The 22,826-nt window shown below is 34.2% G+C and overlaps 1 protein-coding gene across 3 annotated transcripts in view; it reads left to right on the forward strand.

Annotated features, from left to right (window-relative positions):
• The window catches only part of LOC128156905 (prolow-density lipoprotein receptor-related protein 1-like), a 74,535-nt gene extending 52,638 nt beyond the window's left edge, over nt 1-21,897 (forward strand). The window contains exons 57-84 of one of the 3 annotated variants that reach the window (XM_052819233.1): nt 754-857; nt 1,646-1,786; nt 2,066-2,182; nt 3,105-3,353; nt 3,684-3,806; nt 4,163-4,288; nt 4,481-4,600; nt 4,955-5,068; nt 5,545-5,658; nt 5,831-5,962; nt 6,318-6,443; nt 6,567-6,716; nt 8,182-8,276; nt 8,668-8,829; nt 9,234-9,415; nt 9,836-10,056; nt 10,520-10,711; nt 10,925-11,102; nt 11,991-12,101; nt 12,716-12,820; nt 13,077-13,210; nt 13,369-13,428; nt 13,522-13,659; nt 14,219-14,336; nt 15,083-15,247; nt 15,449-15,469; nt 17,666-17,786; nt 18,910-21,897. In XM_052819233.1, the coding sequence (XP_052675193.1) occupies nt 754-857; nt 1,646-1,786; nt 2,066-2,182; nt 3,105-3,353; nt 3,684-3,806; nt 4,163-4,288; nt 4,481-4,600; nt 4,955-5,068; nt 5,545-5,658; nt 5,831-5,962; nt 6,318-6,443; nt 6,567-6,716; nt 8,182-8,276; nt 8,668-8,829; nt 9,234-9,415; nt 9,836-10,056; nt 10,520-10,711; nt 10,925-11,102; nt 11,991-12,101; nt 12,716-12,820; nt 13,077-13,210; nt 13,369-13,428; nt 13,522-13,659; nt 14,219-14,336; nt 15,083-15,247; nt 15,449-15,469; nt 17,666-17,786; nt 18,910-19,083 (3,793 nt within the window). In that variant the 3' untranslated portion in view covers nt 19,084-21,897. The remainder of the gene's footprint in view (nt 1-753; nt 858-1,645; nt 1,787-2,065; nt 2,183-3,104; nt 3,354-3,683; nt 3,807-4,162; nt 4,289-4,480; nt 4,601-4,954; nt 5,069-5,544; nt 5,659-5,830; nt 5,963-6,317; nt 6,444-6,566; nt 6,717-8,181; nt 8,277-8,667; nt 8,830-9,233; nt 9,416-9,835; nt 10,057-10,519; nt 10,712-10,924; nt 11,103-11,990; nt 12,102-12,715; nt 12,821-13,076; nt 13,211-13,368; nt 13,429-13,521; nt 13,660-14,218; nt 14,337-15,082; nt 15,248-15,448; nt 15,470-17,665; nt 17,787-18,909) is intronic. The other 2 variants (XM_052819235.1, XM_052819234.1) reach the window with 2 other exon arrangements.
• Nucleotides 21,898-22,826: the final 929 nt, after the last annotated feature.

Here is a 22,826-nt window from a genome sequence, read left to right on the forward strand (position 1 = left end):
TTTGTTGCCAAAGCGTGTTAGTGCCACTAACTGCCATTGTCATCATAATATCATATAAGTCGACATAAATATCTGACAAGTTTACATAATCATCTGACAAGTCGACATAAAGATCTGACAAGTTAACATAGTTATCTGTCAAGTCGACATAAAGATCTGACAAGTTAACATAATTATCTGACAGAAAAAATAATATGGCCACTAGTTTAAAGAAAATTATCATTCATATTGTAAGTCGACTTGTCAGATAATGATGCTGACTTGTCAGATGTTATGTCGACTTGTCAAATAATTATATCGACTTAAAAGATGATTATGTAAACTTGTCAGGTCCTTATGTCGACTTGTCAGAAAATATTATTTTAAATGAATGACACAAATTGGGCGTGGAAAGGTTAAAGTGTTGAATTCTTAAACACGTGAATAAGAGACAAGTCGACTTAAAGAACTAACAAGTGAACATAATTATCTGACAAGTCAACATCAAGATCTGACAAGTCGACATAGTTATCTGACAAGTGGTGGCAGATCTATGCCACCATAGTTTGGTTATAGATTTGATTTAATTTGTTTCATGGTAAAATTAAAGAGTCAATTTAAGTTTTGTAACTGGGATTTCAATTCTTCCCATGTCTTTGCATTAAAAACATTTTTATTAGATAAAGGTGGTGAGAGGATGCTGAGTTAGCTTTCCATGCAGTTTCAGAAATGAAGTGTGTTGATATAACAGCCTGTTGTTGTTTATGTTGACAGTTCACAGTTTTACTGTAAAAAGAGTTCCAAGTGCATTCCTTTCTGGTGGCAGTGTGACGGAGTATATGACTGTGAGGATGGCTCTGATGAACCAGCGGACTGTGGTAAGTCAAATACAAGTAGAGGGAAACCTATGGACATATTGAATAAAGAGATTTTATAAAAGATAATGATGAGGCAGACAGAGATTCAAATGCATGGTTAAATGTCGCACATGAATCCACCAGCAATTGCTGTGGTTTCATTAATATTCAAGGGTATCAATTTTCGTGGATAAAGTGAAAATAACAGTTTCAAGGATACGTAAATTCGTGGTTAATGACCCTATCAATACAAATTATTAGCAGAAATTGCCCTTCAATGAACATTTAATTTCATGGATAAACTTATCAACAAAATCCACGAAAATTAGTATTCAACGAATATTGATGAAACCACAGTAGATGTAGAAGTGTACTGGTAATCTTCTACAGGACATTAATAATGAGAATGAAAGAAGAGTATATGACAAGAATGAGGCACATGCTAATAAATCAAACTCAGTCTTCCAGTCCACACTACTATATACAAGGAAATATTTGCACCCGTTTTATTTTCGCCCTTTTTGTCCTCATTGTCAGCGGGAGAATTTAAAACTGGGCAAACCCCAATGTCTCAAATTATCTCTCTTTAAAAACAACACTTTTTCTGCTTGGGCAAATTCAAGACAGGGCGAAACTTTTCACAAGTGAAGATGGGCAAAAATTACATTGGGCAAAAATGTACATGACTGTATTCTGTTTAGGACAATCTGGCATTCATTTGCACAGATTTCAACACGTGCATATCAAAGATTACTGGATACAAGTACTGTACATGAGGCTTTAATGAGTCCTTTTGTACTTTAAAACAGATGAGTACCCTTGCTCTGTGCCTGGAGAGTTTAAGTGTAGACACAATGGCAGCAATGAGACTGACTGTGTGAATCCAGTGGAGATCTGTGATGGAACTCCTCAGTGTAGCAATAAATGGGACGAAGATCCATTCGTCTGTCGTAAGTCAAGCAACACCAATTCAAGCTAATTTTCTCTCATCTGGACTTTAAACACTGGTATTTTCCATTAACTTAATGAACTTACAAGTATCAGTATTAAATACTGGTGAAGAAAATTTTCCAAGTAAATTACTGGTAAGCTACGATTTTCCAAATGATATGTTATTTAACTGTCTAGATATTTAAGTCACTAACCTTCTCATCCCTTCTTCCTGTATAAAACAGAATTTTAACTGACTGTGTGCCTGGTGTTAATCACTTTCACTTTCCCTGTTTCAGTCAATTTCACCTGTCTCCCTGGCTTCACTAAGTGTGTTAACGAGTCTAAGTGTATTCCATCGGCCGACCTGTGTGAGGACCCCAACTGTAATCCAGTCTTCTACAAAAATAACTGTTGTAAGTGTCACACCATTAACTGTCACACAAAGAACTATATATGATATTAGTCAAATTATTGCCCCCATAATTCGCTTTTTTTAAAATGATTCAGATACATTAGATTGTTGTGTTATTTTATAAAAGAGTAGACATAAGATATGTTTTTCACCTATTTATTTGATTTATATGCACTCACTGGCAGTATATGATGTCAGAAGATGTGACGTGATATGATGTGACGGTATTTTTATAATTCAATCAAAATTAGTGAAAAATTGACAGTTTTCTTATCTTTTTTCGAATGGGAAATATAGAGTGACTCTTTGAACAAGAACGAACTTTTTGTCATTTATAATTATTGGAGAGATACATCTTTGGTGAGAATATTTTGTTTGTTCAGGCAGTCACTCAATGTTTCCTTAAAACAAGCCGTTTTATGCTAAAAATGAGAAAATGGCGGGAAAAGGTAAACTTTATGATGTCATATTTTTAAATTGAGGGCACTAAAATCAAAATGAAAATTATGAAAAAACTTCAAATGTATATTTGTACAAATAAAACAAAGAATTACAGTAAAACGACAATGTTCATTTAAGGGGGCCATTTTAGGCTCAAACCGTATATAGTCCTTTACTTGTCTCTTCTGTGGAATTGAAATTTTGTACTGCGGCTGTTCCCAGAAGTTTATATTCCTCCCAAAACCATGAATGGACTTTCATGTTTTATCATGTTCATATTAATAAGTTTTTAATTACAGGTGAATCATGAAATCAAAACCTCATTATAAGCCTTCATCTTTTTTCTAAAAGTTATAGATATATCTAATTTTTTGTGCATTTATTTGGAATTTAAAAACATGATGTTCAGGGATTCTGACATGTTTAACGTACCACAATTTTCTGACATTTTCTTTTAACATAGTGATGATTCTGTGTTTCAGCCAACAAAGATTGTGATTCCAACATGCACAAATGTGACAATGGAAAGTGCATTCCGTACGTGTGGTGGTGTGATGGGGACCCCGACTGCCATGATGGCTCAGATGAGAAAAAGACTTGTTCCTTGCAGGACTGTAAGAAAGGCTACATCAAGTGTAACACGACCGGCCGCTGCTACCCCGAGTCCTGGCAGTGTGACGGAGACGCGGACTGCGGGACTGACGGATCCGACGAAAGTCCCGAAGTCTGTAGTAAGTGACTGGATATTAAGGCATTGGATATTTATATCCTTTGTCCAGAGTCTATTGATCAGCAATTCCATCAGTTCTCATTTTATTCAAAGACAAACAAAAGAAAACCACAGTCATTAAATACATGTACATATATGTGTGTGTTTATTTATAAATATTTTGAATCTTTGCATTATTTATATTAAATTTCCAAAATTGGGAAAGGTTGGGGCATTTATTATTCAGTTTTATTTTCTTTTGATTTTTTTTCTCAAGAAAACTGTGCTATTCATTTTTTTTTACAACATTAACAGTATGGATGACAGTTCCACCTTTATTTTGTTTTATCAGACAAGAAATGTGAAAATGGCACCCAGTGGCAGTGTGCAAGTGGACAGTGCATCTCCAAGGTCTGGCGCTGTGACTTTGACAAAGACTGCCATGATGGATCCGACGAAAAAGATTGTCAAACAGGTAAATGCATATACATGTATACAATAAGATTTTTATCAGATTTAAATATTTGATAACCGCTTGGTTTCTGGACTACAACTGTATTTTTGCTATTGTTGAATGAACACTATTCAAAGGAATAAGATAATTCACAATTTTTTAACTTATTAATTGAAAGAGATATTGCAATTGCTAAGATATAGATCTGCAAACAAAATTTAAATGCATTTTTAGAGTGTAACCATCAAAATATTAAACATGCATGATGATGGTCTCTTCAGGTGTAAAAAAAAAAAAATCTGTATAAATGCAAAATGTTTGCATAATAAATGTGTTGTAAATGTCTGTGACCTTTAATCAACCTTTTTCTGTGACAGGTGATTATCGTGAGTGTTCTGAGGCAGAGTTTCGCTGTAACAACAGTCGCTGTATTCACAAGTCGTTCCTGTGTGACGGGGAGTATAACTGTGAGGATAGCAGCGACGAAGCCAACTGTAAAACAAGTAAGGTTCTAGACCAGAAACAGGCTATATAAATACATTGATTTCTCTATATGGCTGCACAGCATGTGCATAGAGAAATCGATTGCAGTCGAAAATATATACATGCTTCTACAGTATTACGGTAAGCCAAAATTGGCATGTTACATGTACATGTAGGAGACAGTTTGATGTGCCTGTGTTTTTTGCCAATAGCCCATCATTGTGAATCAGAAACAGAGTTTTCCTGTAACACGATGTGTATACAGAAGTCATGGCGCTGTGACAGAGAGATCGACTGTCCGACCGGGGAGGACGAGATCAACTGTGCTGATGGTAGGGTGTTTGTAGTTGTTTATTCATAGATGCTGCTCTTTCTTTTTTTAAAGTTAATTTAACAATATAGAATGCAAGTTCTTTTTAAAAGTTAGAAACGGATATGATACATTGATATTATTTCTAAATGCTTAAAAATCTGACAATGAATGAATCAAAAAGGAAAAGCATTTTTTCATTTCTTCCTTTATTAAATATACAGGTAGGTACACGTATAAGAACTTTTTCAAATTTTATAGTTTTTTTTTTTATATCAGCTCTCTTTTTTTTTTTCTCAGGCAGATACTGCTATGTCAAAGGTTTTAGACAGAGATAGAACTAATAATAATTTTTTATGTCCATTCAATATTTTAGAAAAATGTGACGGTGGCTTTAAGTGTACGACAGGTCCCTGTCTGCCCTCCTACTGGCAGTGTGACGGAGACAGCGACTGTCCCGATGGCTCGGACGAGAACCGGACTCACTGTAGTAAGTACTCTCAGTTAAGGAGAATGGACAGTCAAGAATTGGTCAACATTATTATGTTCAGACTCACTAAACTTACTGAGCTGATCATGGTTTTACTTCTTATTTGATACAGTGAAAAACATTTTATGCGTGTATAACTCCACTTCAAAAGTATGATGTGGGTTGAAGATTCATCAAACTGGTCCGTTTTATATAGAAAATATGATAAGATATGCACAACCTTATAGCTTTGTTATATTGTAAATATTTTCCTCACACACAATATACCTGTATAAGCTCTTTGTATTAATACATATGTTAAAAAGGGATTTATCTCCCCTGAGGGTTCACATAATGTTGAATAAACAGAAAAAATGTTTTACAAGTTGGCCAGGTTTCCAGCTGTGAATTGTTTTTAAATTTTCATTTTTATTTGAAGCTACAAATCTTATTTTTTTTTCCTGTGCACTAGAACATTTGGCATGATTTTCTTTCAGGGGATTTCCGATGTGGAGCAGAACGCTTCAAGTGTAGAAATTACAACTGTATATTTGAAAGCCAACTCTGTGATGGCATAGACGACTGTGGTGATGGATCAGATGAAATTTCTTGTAAGTTTCCAGCAAACAAAATGTTTACAGAATGTTCAATGAAGTGTTGAATTTAATTTTGATAAGTCAACGTAATTCAAATAGATACACATGTATTCACATATATATGTCTGTAAAAACAATATCTACCAGTACTGTTAAATGTATTTAATCCTTTGAATTTTGTTTGCAGGTTTCAAGCCTAATAGATGCTCTCATGACGAGTACACTTGTAATAAAACCTCCGATTGTATTCCCATGTCCAAAGTGTGTAACGGAGAGAGGGACTGTATGACTGCAGACGACGAATCACAAGCTTTATGCTGTAAGTATAACCTTATTTTTAGCTCACCGTGACAGGTTAGGGGGAGCTAGCGATATATCCCCAGCATTGGCATCCAGACCTGGTTTATCATTGGAAGAAAATTAACTCAAGGATTTTTATCTCATTCTGAAAGATCAGAAGCTGTTATTGATAAAAAAAAATATCATAGAAAATACAAATCTAAGATGCCGGTACATGGTAGAAATAAAATCACAAGCTTGTTTGATTTTCCTGTTTGAAAAAAAATTACGAATACAGCATGATTTGTAAAAGTTTTTGTTTTGATACTTAAGAGCTGTCTGGTTAGAAAATCAGTGACTAGTATCGTGAGTTGATGCGTTTTCCTTGTTTTCAGCTCACACAACAAGGTGTGTTAGAAGTCCATGTCAACACATGTGTACTAACTACAGCAGCATTAATCGGTTCAAGTGTTCCTGTAAAAGTGGCTACACTCTGGATCAAAACGGCTTCTCTTGTAACGGTCAGTACAATGTACTAGTGCAAAACAGTACCTACCGGTAGTTCTATCAAACAGGGATAGAATTTTTTGTTTATACATGTATTCACTGTGCTGATGTGTCGTTGGATTTTTGTTCTTTTACAGAAACTGATGCTTGTCAAATTTGGGGCACCTGCCCACAACAGTGCCAATCGGTGCTCTCGGAGCAGATGAAAAGACCAAAGTGTTCATGCAGTGTGAATTACACTTCTGGTTACCTTATGAATACAAACATTCACACCTGCTATGCTAAAGGTAATATGTTGTCTTGATATACCAAAGTGGTAGCTCTGCTTAAGATAATGAACATGTTAACCTTATGTTTTAAAAACAATTTTCCCCATCATTTGGCACACAAAACTGAGTATCATGTTTTAAGAGGTGTATTAATTATACCCCCGCTCCGAAGGAGAGGGGGTATACTGTTTTACCCTTGTGTGTCTGTCTGTCCGTCCGTCCGTCTGTCTGTCTGTCTGTCCGTCCGTCTGTCTGTCCGTCCGTAACAAAAATTTCTGTTGCATTTATCTCAGCAACTATTTATCGCAGATGCTTGAAATTTTAACACAGTGTTTGTTAAGGCATGCCATATCGTGGGATATATTTTTGTACCAATTGGACGTCAACTTCCTGTTAAATGACGACTTTGCTTTTTTTTTAACCAAAATTTTCAAACAAATTTTCGTCAAAGATTTCTCAGCAACTGTTTATCGCAGATGCTTGAAATTTTTACACAGTATTTGTATAGGCATGCCATATTGTGGGATATATTTTTGTACCAATCGGACGTCAACTTCCTGTTAAATGACGACTTTGCTTATTTTTTAACCAAAATTTTCAAACAAATTTTCGTCAAAGATTTCTCAGCAACTGTTTATCGCAGATGCTTGAAATTTTTACACAGTATTTGTATAGGCATGCCATATCGTGGGATATATTTTTGTACCAATCAGACGTCAACTTCCTGTTAAATGACGACTTTGTTTATTTTTTGCCAAAATTTTCAAACAAATTTTCGTCAAAGAATTCTCAGCAACTATTTATTGCAGATGCTTGAAATTTTAACACACTATTGGTTTAGGCATGCCATATCGTGGGATATATTTTTGTATCAATCGTACGTCAACTTCCTGTTAAATGACAACTTTGCTTATTTTTTAACCAAATTTTCAAACAAATTTTCGTCAAAGATTTCTCAGCAACTATTTATCGCAGATGCTTGAAATTTTAACACAGTGTTTGTTAAGGCATGCCATATCGTGGGATATATTTTTCTACCAATCGGACGTCAACTTATTGTTAAATGACGACTTTGCTGATTTTTTAACCAAAATTTTCAAACAAATTTTTGTCAAAGATTTCTCAGCAGCTATTTATCGGAGATGCTTGAAATTTTAACACAGTATTTTTTAAGGCATGCCATATCGTGGGATATATTTTTGTACCAATCGGACGTCATCTTCCTGTTAAATGAGTACTTTGTTTATTTTAGCCAAAATTTTCAAACAAATTTTCCTCAAAGATTTCTCAGCAGCTATTTATCGCAGATGCTTGAAATTTTAACACACTATTTGTTTAGGCATGCCATATTGTGGGATATATTTCTGTACCAATCGGATGCCAGCTTTCTGTTAAATGTCGACTTTGCTTATTTTGCATATTCACATCAGAGCGGGGGTATCACTAGTGAGCATTGGCTCACAGATATCTTGTTTACTTACAGGACTCAAACCAGACATTCTCCTGGCTCATGAAACAGAGATCATCAAAGCTGGCGTGGGGAAAGGAGGAGGGGAAAAGCCACTCAATATCAATGAGGTTTGTTTAAAAATATGTTGAAAATTTTTTTTCTGTAAACTAACTTTTATGATCAATGACTATATTTCACGATTTACTAAAGATAGACTAGTTTGCAACAAGATCTAGACTACATGGAAAATGATTTACCAGAGGCATTTACAGACTGAATCACGACAAGGAATATTTGCGATGAGGTTCTTGTGAACCTCCCGAAAATATGTCACACATGAAAAAATGGTGGTTTACAATATTCATGTTTGCTTCGTGTTTAAAAAACAATCGCTCAGTATTTTAAAAATAATGTTTAACACTTGGTCGCTGTGTTCCAAAACTTGTTACATGTACTAAGAAAATTGCTGACACACGTGTCAAACTTTCCCATAATATGCTGATATGCTTCCTTTTCCAGAATTCTGTTGATAAAATCATTTCTATGGATGTGGATGCTACTGATCCCAATGGGAATTTCCTGTTGTTCACACTGCAGACCTCTCCTGGAAACAGCTCCATTCTGTATAGTTATGAAATTAACAAACCCTCTAACAGAAAGAAAAGACAGACCAGGCAAAAGGTACTGTAAAACAAATGTGTGCACATGAGAACAATATTTCTGTGCAATGCCATGTAAAAGATAAATGATTTACCTGAACGTAACAAGATATCGTTTTACACCCCGTTTTTTTTTTTATGAAGTGTTATTTCTATTTGTATTTTGTATTTGTGTGAAAAAAAAAGAAGATAAAATAAAGTATTAATCATAAATATCTGATATGAAAATTTTAGTCTAAGAATTTTTATGTACACTTAGGTTTATGATTTAAGATGTTGTAGCTATTTATTTGATTAAAAATAAATTTAATAAATAGGTGGTACATTTTGGACATCCGATAACCCCTAAAAAAATTTCTTTTGTTGTGAACCTGCAATTTATTTTTTAAGAATCCCAAGTTTACATGACCATCTGTTTGTTTACAGGTGATTTCCGAGCTGGCTGAGCCGAGGGGTGTAGCGGTAGACTGGGTGGGGAAACACATCTACTGGACGGATGCCCAAACCCACAAGATTCAGATGGCTACATACAACGGGGTTAGAACTAGGACGGTTGTAGACAGACATTTAGATCAGCCCCATTCCATCGCTGTACATCCCGAACTTGGGTAAGTAAGCATTTTATAGTGAATGATCTGAACTTGACTTGTTTACAAGTCTTATGCAGGGTACAGGGGAGTACATTGTATATACATGTATCTCATTGTGAAAATTGGATCAATTTTAATGATACATGTATTTTAGAGTTAGAACAGTGTTTTTTCCCATCCTGGATTTTGCTCTTTAAAAAATGTTCAATAAATGTATACAATTAGAGGTTTACTTAGATTATTTATCAAAAAAAAAAATCTTGATGATTTTCAAAACCTTACAAAATTTACATGTATCTGTAAACGTATTTGATGTGATCTAAATGCCATTGTGAACAAAGCAGAAATAGGATAAAATTAAAGTAGATGAATCTTGATATACAGTACCATTTCATAAACTGGTGTATAGCTGGTAATTAATGTCAATCTTTTCCGCAGCAAAATATACTGGACTGATCGAGGCTCCATGCCTAAGATTGAGAGTGCTAATCTGGATGGATCTGGCCGCAAGGTGCTTGTGAATGAGGACATAATTTGGCCCAATGGTATTGCCATTGATTATCCTAACAGTAGGATTTACTGGGTGGACACCAAGAAACAGACGATAGAGACTTCCGACATGGAGGGACAGGATAGACATGTTGTTAGGCAGTTTGACAGTATGTAGCACAGATTAAAGTTTAAAACCTTTTAGGATTAACTCATTACTGTAAAAGTGGTTATCTACGCTGGTGGTTTAGTACACATTTTCTATTGTCAAACAATACGAGGATGCTTGATTTACCACAGTAAAGTTTTGATTTTTTTTACAATGTATGTGGTTTTAAGCTTACCAGGTAAATAGTGTAAATTTCCCCTTCACGTAAATAACCCACATTTTATACAGTATTTTCTTTTAAAAAATTAATCATATATAAGTAAATATTGGACCCAATTTATGCTGAAACTGTGAATGTTTCATTTACCATTTCTTATTCAATTTTAATTTTTTCAATCATTATCACAATTGCCAAATCTTTATAAATGTTAACCATGTAATATGCTGCTCATTAAGATATAAATGATATTATTGACTGAATGAGAGAAACTCAATTGTACAGTAACTGAGCTCTTCATCGACAGAAACCATCAAGGATCCACCATACATGATTGACGTATTTGAAGACTTCCTCTACATCACATTCTACAAGAGTCACAATGTGTCTGTGATCCACAAATTCAATAACACTCAGGTCAAAGACAGGGTCTTGTTTAAGAATATGAAGTACATCGGAGACATAGTCATCCTACATCCCAGCAAGCAGAAGGCAGTCAGTGAGTACATTGCAGACGACCTAAAATAAGGTCTTTCTGCTTGAAAATTGGCACTGCATGCTTACAAAATGGAAACGTTATAGTTTATTTCTAGAGAATTACTGTACATCCTTGGTACGAGATATGATCAAATATTAACTTGCTTTAAAATTGACACCATTCGCTGAAGAATAAAGGTGACTATAACATTGAAACCTTGATCTGTTTTTCCAGAGCATAACTGTACAAGCTCGAGTTGTATTCGTGGCTGGTGTGTAAACATGCCAACCTCCAAAGATGGCCACAAGTGTGTGTGTAACGACGACTCCTACTACGACGAGACTCAGAAGGAGTGTATCTTCTATAGGAAGTGTGTCAATGGCCAGCGCAATACCACGACTAAGCTGTGTGTGTAAGTATTTTTAACTCAGTAACTGTCCTCAAAACAGTGAGTGTAAGTACAATGCAACTGAGGTACTTTTCTCAGTCCCATAAAAGTCAGTGTGTGTGTGTGTGTGTGTGCTTGATATTTTTAGTCTATAGTCAAAAGGCACTGTATTGACATACAAGTCTTTGTGAGAAGGACATGGTATAACTATACAGAGTCGTAATTAAGTACTTGGATATATTGAGTCCAAGTCCATGTGAATAAGTGCATGTGTACTTTGCTTAATTGGGTCCAAGTCTCTGTAAGGGCTTAACATACAAGTCACAAATCAGTGTGTATGATTTAGATGTGATGAAGAGAGTATGTAGAAAATAATAAAATTATGAAGTTTTGGAACAAAATAAAGTTAAATGAATACATTGAAGATGGTAGGATGTACTTACAAATTCAGTCAGATGTAGTGTATTTTTGGGGGGTAATGCAGGTTATTGGTATTACTGTCAAATTTCTAAGTTACAGGTATGCCAGTTAATATTGAAGATTTTACATTAATTTATTAATAATTAAAAATTTCAATGCTGCTTTCAATGCTGCTTAAGCTTTGAACATGTTGCCATCAATTAAATGCAACTCAGCATTTTTGTGAGGGTATAATATGCACATAACGTTTATATGCAGCAATTTACATGTACTTGTATGAATACAGAGTAATCTGTATTTAAAACTATTTCATTCTGATCTCATTTTTTATGCACAACAGTAGATAGAAGACTAAACTAAATCAAGTTAGCACTCAATTCCATGGCACTATTAATATGTATTTGTAATTTAAATCTTGCATTTCCACCATCATTAATTCACGGCCTTGCTTTGAGGTGCTGTTTGCTACATTCGTGATTTCACTGTTTGTAGCTGTCCCCAAGGATACACAGGTTCTTTGTGTGAGACCAACCTGTGTAAGAACTACCAATGTCCAGTTACCCACGAGTGTTTTGTTGACCACAATAAGTCCCCTGCCTGTCGGTAAGACCTCTGGCCTCATCTATCCACTAACTCTCCCATTATCCACTTCATCTTCCACCAACTGTCCTGTCATCCACTACATCTTACACTCAGTATCCCATTATTTATTACATCTTACACTCACTATCCCATTATCCACTTCATCTTGCACTCACTATCATGTCATCCTCTACATCTTTCTCTCACTATCCCATTTTCCACCATCTTCCACTCAATATCTTGTCATCCACTACATCTTACACTCACTATCCTATCATCCAATACATCACCATTGGAAATCTTCGGTTGATTACGCGTTGTTCCTTTCCCCTTAATTGGGAGAGGAACGATGCATAATCAATAGTGGGTTTCCAGCGATGCCATTACATCTTCCTGTCTTTATCTATCATTCACTTCATCTTCCACTCACTATCCTATCATCCAGTATGTCTACTTTCTAACATATCATATTAATTAGATCATCAGCTTATACATGTAATAATAAGCCTCATTATCTAACAATCTGCTTCCTTTTCTCTGTCTGTGGCATCAGCTTTTGCCATTGCATTAATAACACAGATACTGAGACTACTTTGCTCAGGTTGTTATCATAGACTCGATCACTTCTGTTGTAGGTGTAGACCTGGATACCTCGGCAAAAACTGTGAGATAAATTGTAAAGAGCAATGCCATAATGGAGGCAGCTGTTCTTTGAATGACAATGGGAATGTAGTCTGCAGGTAAACTTTACAACAAATATTCCCAAGTTTCTGATGCAAGTCAATTTGTGTCAAATGCTAAACCATGTGGTATTATAGGATGATAATGATATAAACTTACGATTTTTCACCAATCAACTTTTATGTTGTTATCAGACTTTGGTTAGTATTCAATGCATTACCATTACATTATAGAGATATGCAGATTGACTTATCAATTTTTCATTTTATTTTGTCTATCAGAAAAATTCAGAGAAATATATAATTATTTTTTCAGTTGTTCAGAAAATTACACTGGGGAAAAATGTGATACAGAACTATGTGACGATGCAAGCTTTTGTAAGAATGGAGGAACATGTACTTTCAACCACTACCGTACCAAAATCTGCAAATGTGCCCCAGGATATACAGGTAAGTCCATCTAAATCAAATCCAGGAATATGCATCGATCAAATCCTAGCTTTTTCCATGCAAATTCTTGTGTAATCATGGGAAAATACAATTATAGAAGTCTGATTGAATGCTTTGAGTTTTGAAAATCGGAAAAAAAATACTTTTATCCCCAACAGGACATCAATGTGAACAAAAACAACCCTCCTCTCCATGTGCAGACCATTGCAAGAATAATGGTAAGAAACTAAGTGGTAAATTTACATGATTGTATAGTTACCACAAATATTTTAAAGGATCAAGTGGTAATATATGTCCTTTATGTGTTATAGGAAAATGCACCCTTAGTAACAACCAGCTACAGGACTCTACGCCGGTGTGTGAATGTCTGCCGGGATATAGCGGAGACGTATGTCAGAACTCTGTCTGTGATGACAAGGAGTGTGCCAACGGAGGAAGTTGTATGATAGGTGAGGGTCCCAGCAAATATCATATAACATATCAATACATGATTATACAGTTGAACTTTGATATCTCTAACACTGATATCTTGAATACAATTGATATGTGATTTGTAAGTCCAAACTACTCAATATTATTTAAAGTTTTTACCCCTGATATCTTGAGTACTGTAAATTCCTTATTAAAACGCGAGGAAATTATATCCGCGTAAAATTGGTAGAAGCATCTCACGCGGATTTTAAAACCTAGCTATTATTTTCTGAGAGTTGAGAACTATCAGAAATATGAATATATCTCCCGCGTTCACGATTTTATATTCTCGCGATTTGATACAAAACAGCAGGTTCGCAGAATTAAGTACTTGCGTAATATAAGGAATTTACAGTACTCGGGTATCTCGTAGTTTTTAAACAGTCCCATGTAGTTCGAGATAACAAAGGTTGACTGTAGTTAGATGTGTATATGGAATACCGGTATATAGAAAGTACAGTTTAGGAATTCTTTCTGGAAAATCTCAGTAACCATAGATGTATGATTTATTAATTTTTATTTATTATTCCATTGTAGATTCGAAAGGAAGAGCAAAATGTAACTGTACAAAGTTTTATACTGGAAAAGAGTGTAAGGACTGTGCCTGTAAAAATGGAGGGGGCTGTGTCTTAACAGATAAAACTGTATCCTGCAGGTAAAAGACTTTAGTTAACAGAACAATAGTAGTGGTTCAGAACCAAATACATGTCAGAGTCAGTCAAATCTAGTTATCCTGTGTGCCACAGGACTGAGAAAAAGCTGCAATAAAGTAGGAATTGAGATTTCATGATGAAAATGCTTAAAGAAAAATTGGTTGGGACTTCATTAAGACTCCAACATATTTCATGGGAGTACATGTACTTAATTCCACATTTTTGGTTTTTTTTTTTTTTCAAATCAAATTTTAAGGATATAAAATTGTGAGTGCCGATGACACCTCTGTAGGGACTTCAAATAGACAGTTTAAAACTGTCAGAAAGATTTAAGAGAGATTGTAAAACTTGTGAGGAATTCTTTTGATTTTACACAGTGTCATGTATTTTACACATGCGTGTATTTAAATTTGTTGCCTTTGATTAGAAATAGTATCCATGGAATTCAAGATAACGTAAAAGTTGTTATTTATGCTTGTGGGAAATATACATATATATACGAATGGTAAACAAATCAAAATTTGAGTGTGGTAAATCATGCATCCATGAATACAATACCCATGCATATTGTCAATATAGCTAAAGAAAAGGAGTAATTAATCCCCAGCTTTTATAACCTTGTTTAACAGTATCAAGGCTCAACTTTAATATTATCTACAGAGTGCATTACAATAATGTGATATAGACTTTGACTTTCATAAGCCTAAAGAGAGGGTATCTAAGTTCTTTTTTTATATTATATAACCAGCTGCCCAGCACCATTCACCGGGCCACTTTGTGAACAGAAATTACAGATCCAAGCCACTGAGGGCTCATCAAGTTCTACCGCAACCATTGTCGGCATAATAATTGGGCTAGTCCTTCTACTTGTCACCATCTTGGTCATCGTCATCATCATCGTCCGAAGGAAGAGGTAAGAAATTAGGAGTTTATTTTGAAATCGTACATACTTAATGCTATTTTCATTATATACCTTTTCTTGGAATATATCGTACAAACTTTTTATTCAAATCTCATTAATAAATAGAATTTAGTCATGGTAGTGACTATGTATTGTAGTATCTATTATGTAAGACAATAGCATATCATATTTATCTACTCTATTTGTTCAAAGACGACCCAGAAACCCCAAAAGGTAACTGTAAGATCAGCACACATAGTACATGTATATCTACAAAGCCTACCATGCAGTGTCTACCTACTCCTGAATATTGTATTTATATCCTTATTTAAGTTATTTGCCTTTATTTCTGTTATTTCCATGACTGGGACTAATTACTTTATTTCTCTATCAGCCCTCACATTTTTTTTCCGTTAATGAAAATGGTTCAAACATGATTTCCAAAAAATAAATGGAATACCATGCATGGTTATTAGTTTTAATACAGGTTATATTTATGATGAAATAAACCATGCATTGACCTTGAAACCTTGAATTGATCCATCATCTGACTTGTATCACCGCAAAAATTTTGAAATTAAATTCTCTTAAATATTTTAGGCAAAAAATCTGTGGTAGTGCATCTATATATCATCTATCAATTTCCTGTTTCATTCTCTAAAAAAATCTAGTACTTCACATTGTACTTAGTCCCAGATCAGAAATAACCGATCATGCAGTGCTGACTGTCCTTTAAAGTGATACCTGAATACGGCAGCCAATAAAAGACTGCAATGCTAAAAGACTTTATTCAACTAAAGCATGAAACTTTATAGCTATAATATGTATATAAATTTGCATGGAGATCGAGCTGAATAAGGGAGCCGGACTAGAAATATGCAGAAGCTGTATACAGCTTCCTTTTGCTACGAAAATCTCTTTAGCTTCTTTGGTAAGATGTTGTTGCAATTGGTGTTGTTTTGTTTTGTGATGTTAGTGATTGTCTTTTCTTAGGAAATGCTACATAATCTTTTCTTCAGAGAATATGTTGCTAAGGTGGCTCTGTAGTATTGCATTAGTGGTTTTGATTTCAAAATGCCAGTCCGAGCACCAGACATGGATTCTAAGCTTTGTCAGCATGGCCATTAAGAGAGAGTAGTCTTATCCTGAACACACACCTCCATTGAACCTTTTTACACTACTGCACACTTTCTAGATGACCATGGCGTACAAGCCAAATAGCTGACTTAAACATGTCAGAGAATTTATGAATGGAACACTGTAATATTTATATTTGTTTGTTAGCTTTCCAATTAATAGCTGCCAACCAAATGATGTGAATCCTTGGAAAGCAATGTAGTGTTTTTGTAGATGTAGAAAATGTTAATGTTGTGAGGGGTTTTTTTCAACGGAAATTGTCTTATTTCATCCATATATAATGGTACATGTACATATTACATGCATATATTGTAATATTCTATTTTGTCTGCATGAATATATATATGCAAATAAAAGGAAATACAGAAAAGGGATGTAAAAAGTGAATGCTAAACAGCAGATTGTAATGGAATGATCAATCATACATAACAAGATAAACCAAGTACAAAATATGATTGAAGTTTTAACCTGGAAGGTGCATGAATAAGCTGGTAATAAATGTATGCTGGTTTTGGAATCTCATTTTTGCAGTATTTCATCTTTTCACCTGTCAAAATCATACATGGAAAATATACACTTACAGTTAGAGATGAAAGAGATGACATAAAATCAATATTTCATTTTAATCCTATAAATTCAATGCCAAAAAACTATATATATATAATGTCTTTGAATACTGGCTGTGCTACAAATGTTCGATCTCATTCTGTTATTTCTTTTTTCAATCATCATTTAAACAAACAATTACCATATCAGAAAGTAAAACAAACTCTGAAAACTGGAATTTGTATGAATTTTTTAACCACTGAAATCATTGAAGTATAAAATACAATTGAAGTGAAAGTGGAATTAGTAATACTGTGGAATCATTAAAATTTTTGGGAGACAATTTTCATGGACTGCTGAAATTTTACAGGTTTGCGGGTAGGTAATGTCGTGTATTATCTTATACCTCCAAAAGTAAATATGACATTATAACCCCGATTTATTATTTTGTGGAGAATATTAATTTGTGGATGAGAGGTCCCACGAATTCCACAAAAATGAAGCCACGAAGAAATTTAATGATTCCACAGTAAATAAGTATGAATTTTGATTAAAAAAAAAAAACAACTAATTTAGCCAGAATACTTGAAGTAAAAATAATTTGAGTTTATGAAAAAGGATACATTAGCTATAGACCAAGGTCAAGTGTTTACAAAGGACGTGGGAGAAAATCACATAACAACCCCCCACCTGCAACTCCTCTAGACATACATAATATAAACAGCGTTTTGTTTCATTCGTTTACAGTCGAAATCCTTTCAAGCACCAGAGAATGAATGGGATGGACGTCCCTAACCCTGTGTACAGAGACAGGGACCATGATGAGGAGGACCGGGAAATGAACGCTCACTTTGACCTGGAAGATCACGTATGTCATTTATTAGTACTCAATACATATACCACAAATCCTAGTAGGCTTATTTTGACCCCTGCAACTTTGGTGTTTGATATGATGTGGAACTTATAAAAGAAGATGCAATGAAGATTGAAGGTTACCGAGTTATCTGATGGACCCCTTAGTATTTCCCAGGAAGCTTTCAGCTTTATATTTTCTTTTTGGTGACAATTTGTTGATACAATAGGTGTTTTATTCCAGAGTGTAGTTGGAGGTAAGATCGCTGGAACTGATGAAGTTCTTGCTCCTTGATGCTGGATGTCATTCACCACTTGCATTGCAGGCATGGCTATAATCATACCATTCATAAAAACTGCATGATTGCCAGATCAGGGTTGTTTACGATATTAAAAAAAACCCTTAATATTTGTTAATTAACTGTTAAAATTCCCAAGAAGAAAAGCATTGGCTACCTTAGTTAAGAAAAACTGAGGTCCAATCTGTATGAGCCATAAGATCTGGATCTCCCTATGATACATTGGTGGAACTCTGTTTGCTGGTTTGAGTTCTACTCTGTAAATATGAAATAGTTGATAAGTGCATTTAAATCATTGCAATCTTGATTATCAACTGGATATACTTTGGAGAAAGAGATGCAATGCTGCGTAAATCGTACTGACACCAATATACTTGTGAAGTTGAATCCTAGCACTTTAGGGGGTCATGAATTGTGAGTTTCATTACATGTATATATTTTCATCTATTTGTCTCATTTAGCCTTTTATGATTTCGAAAATAATGCAATGTTTGCAATCAAACAGAATGAAATTTTAAAAAATTGGAAAATGGGATCTTATTGATGTCGTAATTATAAATTGAGGGCATGTGGATCAAATTAAACAAACTTGAATAAACTTCTGGTTACATGTATCTGTGTAAAGAAAAACTTGATGTATACAAAACATGAAGATGTTCATTTTTGGGGTCTATTTGAGGCCTATATTATATATTGTTGAGACCCTTGTTACATATATGTATATATTTACCTGTAGTCCTCCACAAATGTGAATTTTAATTATTGTTTGATTACTAGAAAAAATTTGCTGTATTTAAAGTTTGTAATCAGCTAATTAATGGTTGAACTTTTTTTCAATAGGATCATTTTGCGAATCCAACATATGACCCCCGATTGTACCAGGCAGAGAGTACCGATGTTCTTCTTCCAAAGGAGAGTGACCAGGAAAACAACATCATCGAGGGCAACGGAAACCTGCGCATTTATCGCAAAAAAGACAAAAACAAACCCAAGGGTAAAGGCGTCAAAAAGTGAACGATGCTGAAGGGGGGCCTTTATTTGACTGTGTATAATTCAGAGCTCTGCTCAGAGACAAAGAGACAGAGCTGTCATTTTCCTGCTGATTTTGTTGATGACATTATAAGTTGGAACACTGACTATTGCCAAAGAGAAATGTGTGTGCATGTGCATTACAATGAACTCGTGTCCTGCAATGTGTGGACTATGTTTTATAGGTTGTGAATTTTCATCAGGGAATTTAATCACCATGTTGTGTATCCCATTGGACTTTTTATTTTTTTTTATTTCATTATATATGTGTATTATTCTTGTGTTTAGAGTGTGTACATGAATTTTTAATGTTAACTACTTCACATTTTGGTTTAGTCCACGGTTACATGGAATTATTTGAGAATTTTGATACAGGCATGATTATTTTTCAAGTTTCATGTTGAAAATTTTTTTTGAAAGACTTAGTTCCCTTTTGTTTGCATGAATTATTTTATCACAGTTGTGAAACACACAGAGAAATTATGTGTTGTACGAGAAAATTATATCGCTTAATTTTGTACGAGTATTTTATTTGAATTGAGAATATTGAAGCTTCCATGCAGATTGACAATCCTGCATTACATGTTCTTCATGTGGTGCTCAGCCAAATTTTTTAATTCTGAAACAAGAATGAAGTATTTTTACAGTTTATTATATCATTGAAATTGACTACTTAATCATATTGTATAAATTCTAAATGACATGTTTATGATTATGCAATATTATATGTAAGTATGGTTGATTGGAATGCATGCTCTCTATGTATTGAGGTTTGAGACTGTGTGAACACAATGTTTGAGGTCCGACTGATTAGATAATTCATGTTGTTGTGAATCCAGAGTTTAATGCATTGTTTTTAAGAGATTTTATTTTTAATTTATGCACATATGAGTGGGTATGTATGTCATATCATAACATGGTGTCACTTTTGGAATGGGGTGCCTTTTTTTTTATTCATAAATCATTTTAGTATCAGGCAAGGGAGAGAACACTGCTTTGTCCATATTCTTCATGCATAAATTGGAACTACTCCTCTCCAGATTACTGTGGAATAATTAGAATTTGTGGTGGCTCAATTTTCATGGTCTTCGTGGGTAGCCCTTCCCCACGAATTTATATCCTCGACAAAAACAAATTTTGAAAGGTTAGTTTTCTTATTAAAACTGAACGATGCATCCACGAATTAACATCCCCATAAATAAGCAAAAAACCCACAATCCACAAAAATTGACCCCCACTAATTTAAATGATTCCACAGTACCATGTATTTTAACTTATCGTCTGAAACAGTTGTTCCATACATAAACAAATAGCGAACAGTCATTATTACATGGGATATATTTATAGATGTCCCAGGACTGAATGCCCTTGTTAATAGACACACAGTTGTTATGATTGTCGTAAGAAGTGCTTGTATTTATCGCTGTTTCAAACGAAGTACCACCGCCTTGTTAACCATTAATCAAAATCACCATTACAATCAAACATTTGTTGCCAAACCAAGGCTCCTGTTGTTGCCAATACTGTTAACTACCAAACTCTTGTTGTTAATCCTGTTTCCTAGATTTCGAATTCTGACCGTTTCTATGCAATACCAAGTAAAGCATTATGTTTTGATGGTGAAGCCTTCATCAATCTCAGTATTTGAATTTTCTGTTTTGGCCCAGATGATGGGAAAGTTTTTTTTCACCCATCAAATAAAAACTGATGGTACATGCATCATGACCGTTCATTAAATTACTTGAATCCGGTGATAGAGGATCTGTAAGTATATTTTTGCTAGGGGCAGAATTCTGAGACTTTTCGGAAATGGCAGAACAATGGATATCCTTATACATTCCAAAAAGTTTGAGTTTTTTTAACGGACCAGAAACAGTCATCTTTTGAAGTAATTTGTTTTCTTTTCGCTGCTGTAGATTGTGATGATATTGAAGTGGTTATAGCTTTAACGTATTCAGATATTGTTTATACACAGATTTCTATTTTGTACGGTTGTTTATTTTTTCGGCCTATTGGTCATACTTAGAAGGTATACCAGACTACCAAACATATCTAGTATTATAAATGTGCTGACATGCATCTTTTTACTTTCTTTTGTGTATATACTGTCATTCTAATGTGAAAACCCTTTTATTTTATTTTCATTGATTTTGTGTATAAGTTGAGAAATGGAAGTTTTTATCATGACTGTTGCAAGTTCGCTGAGATTTTTTTTCCATGTTTGTTTTCATGTGTATTTTTCCCTGATGTGTTTTATTTGAGGCATGGAGACGCCTCCATGTCTATAAAGCTTGTTTGTCATGGTTCTTTATCATGCTCCTATATGGCATTTGTTCCTTTTCATTGTCTGCTGTTGCTAAACATATTTGCCCAGTTTTTGTCATTTTATTTAAAATATACAAATATATATTATATCCAATGTTATCTTACAGATTTATAGCTGATACGGCTATTTTTCTGCAGTACTACAAATTATATGCTTTTTGTTCAGTGCAAAAAAAAAAAAATTCTATAAAAGTTTCCTTTGACAAGCACCCATGCAATGTTGATCAAGTGCTTGATAAATATATGTGTATTGTTTTCTGTGTATTCCTAGACTTGTGTATTTTGTGATGATCTGAGAATTTTGTGTTTATATTAGTTACTAATAATTCGTATCAGTTGTAGTGTTGATATAGCTGTTCATTATTACCTGTAATCCCATTTGTGTACATTCCATTTATTTACCTATGCTTATCTCTAAGAGAAATAAAAAATCATCAATAATGAACTGAAATAAAAATGCTCTAGAATATGTAATTTGTCTGTTTTCCTCTTATTCTTTCGTAGTACATGCACAAGGTAATTTGCAATTGTGGGCATATGTTGAACATGTTATGCTTGCAAAATCCTAAACACAAATTTGGAAAAGATTTGCTGTCAGGGAAGAGAAGAATCGGTGTGTTCCCGTTTTGCACACATTTGATAATTGGGTATAGAACAATAGGTGTGAATTGTGTTGTGATAGCAATTATAGTCTGCTTTCGGTCAAAGATTTTACCTGGATTTTTACCTGTGTTTTATTAGTGCCTTTATGAAACAAGAAGAATATAGACATTTTGTTGGGTTTTAGGTCTAATAACTGATAAATATCATCATTTTTTTTCATTTGATAAAATGAAGATAATGATATTTTTAGTCTTGTGACGTTGTGAAGATGATGGGGTACTTCGTGTCTTTTTTTACAACTTGTTTGCAAAAATATGTAAAACGCATGTTTATAATTTGTTGATTGGTATCAACAGAAAGAATATTGTGAAAGGAGACATATCTTTATCACAAAATATTTCAATCTTTGAAGTAGCGGCTTTGACAGTAGTTCTTATGACATCACCGCTTTAGTATATATTGTGGGTCACTTTCTGATTTTTCAGATATAGTACTAAGCTAAAAACATGAAGCACAAACATTTCCGACAAAAATGATTATTTTGACATTGATTCGAAAAGTTCTTATGTTCCGGCAAAAATGATTATTTTGACATTGATTCGATAAGTTCTTATGCTGTCACCGCTTAAGTATGTAATGCGGGTCACTTTCTGGTTTTTCAAATCAGTGGCTAAATGCATGAAGCAAAAAAAAAATCCTACAAAAATAATGATTTTCATATTGATTCGATATACACATGTACTTCAATCTGAAGAAGGTTGAACAAGCATGAATTAGGTCCACATTTGATAGGTTTTGTG

The sequence above is a fragment of the Crassostrea angulata genome, chromosome 7 (assembly GCF_025612915.1).
Source record: "Crassostrea angulata isolate pt1a10 chromosome 7, ASM2561291v2, whole genome shotgun sequence".
Classification (NCBI taxonomy): Eukaryota; Metazoa; Mollusca; class Bivalvia; order Ostreida; family Ostreidae; genus Magallana; species Magallana angulata.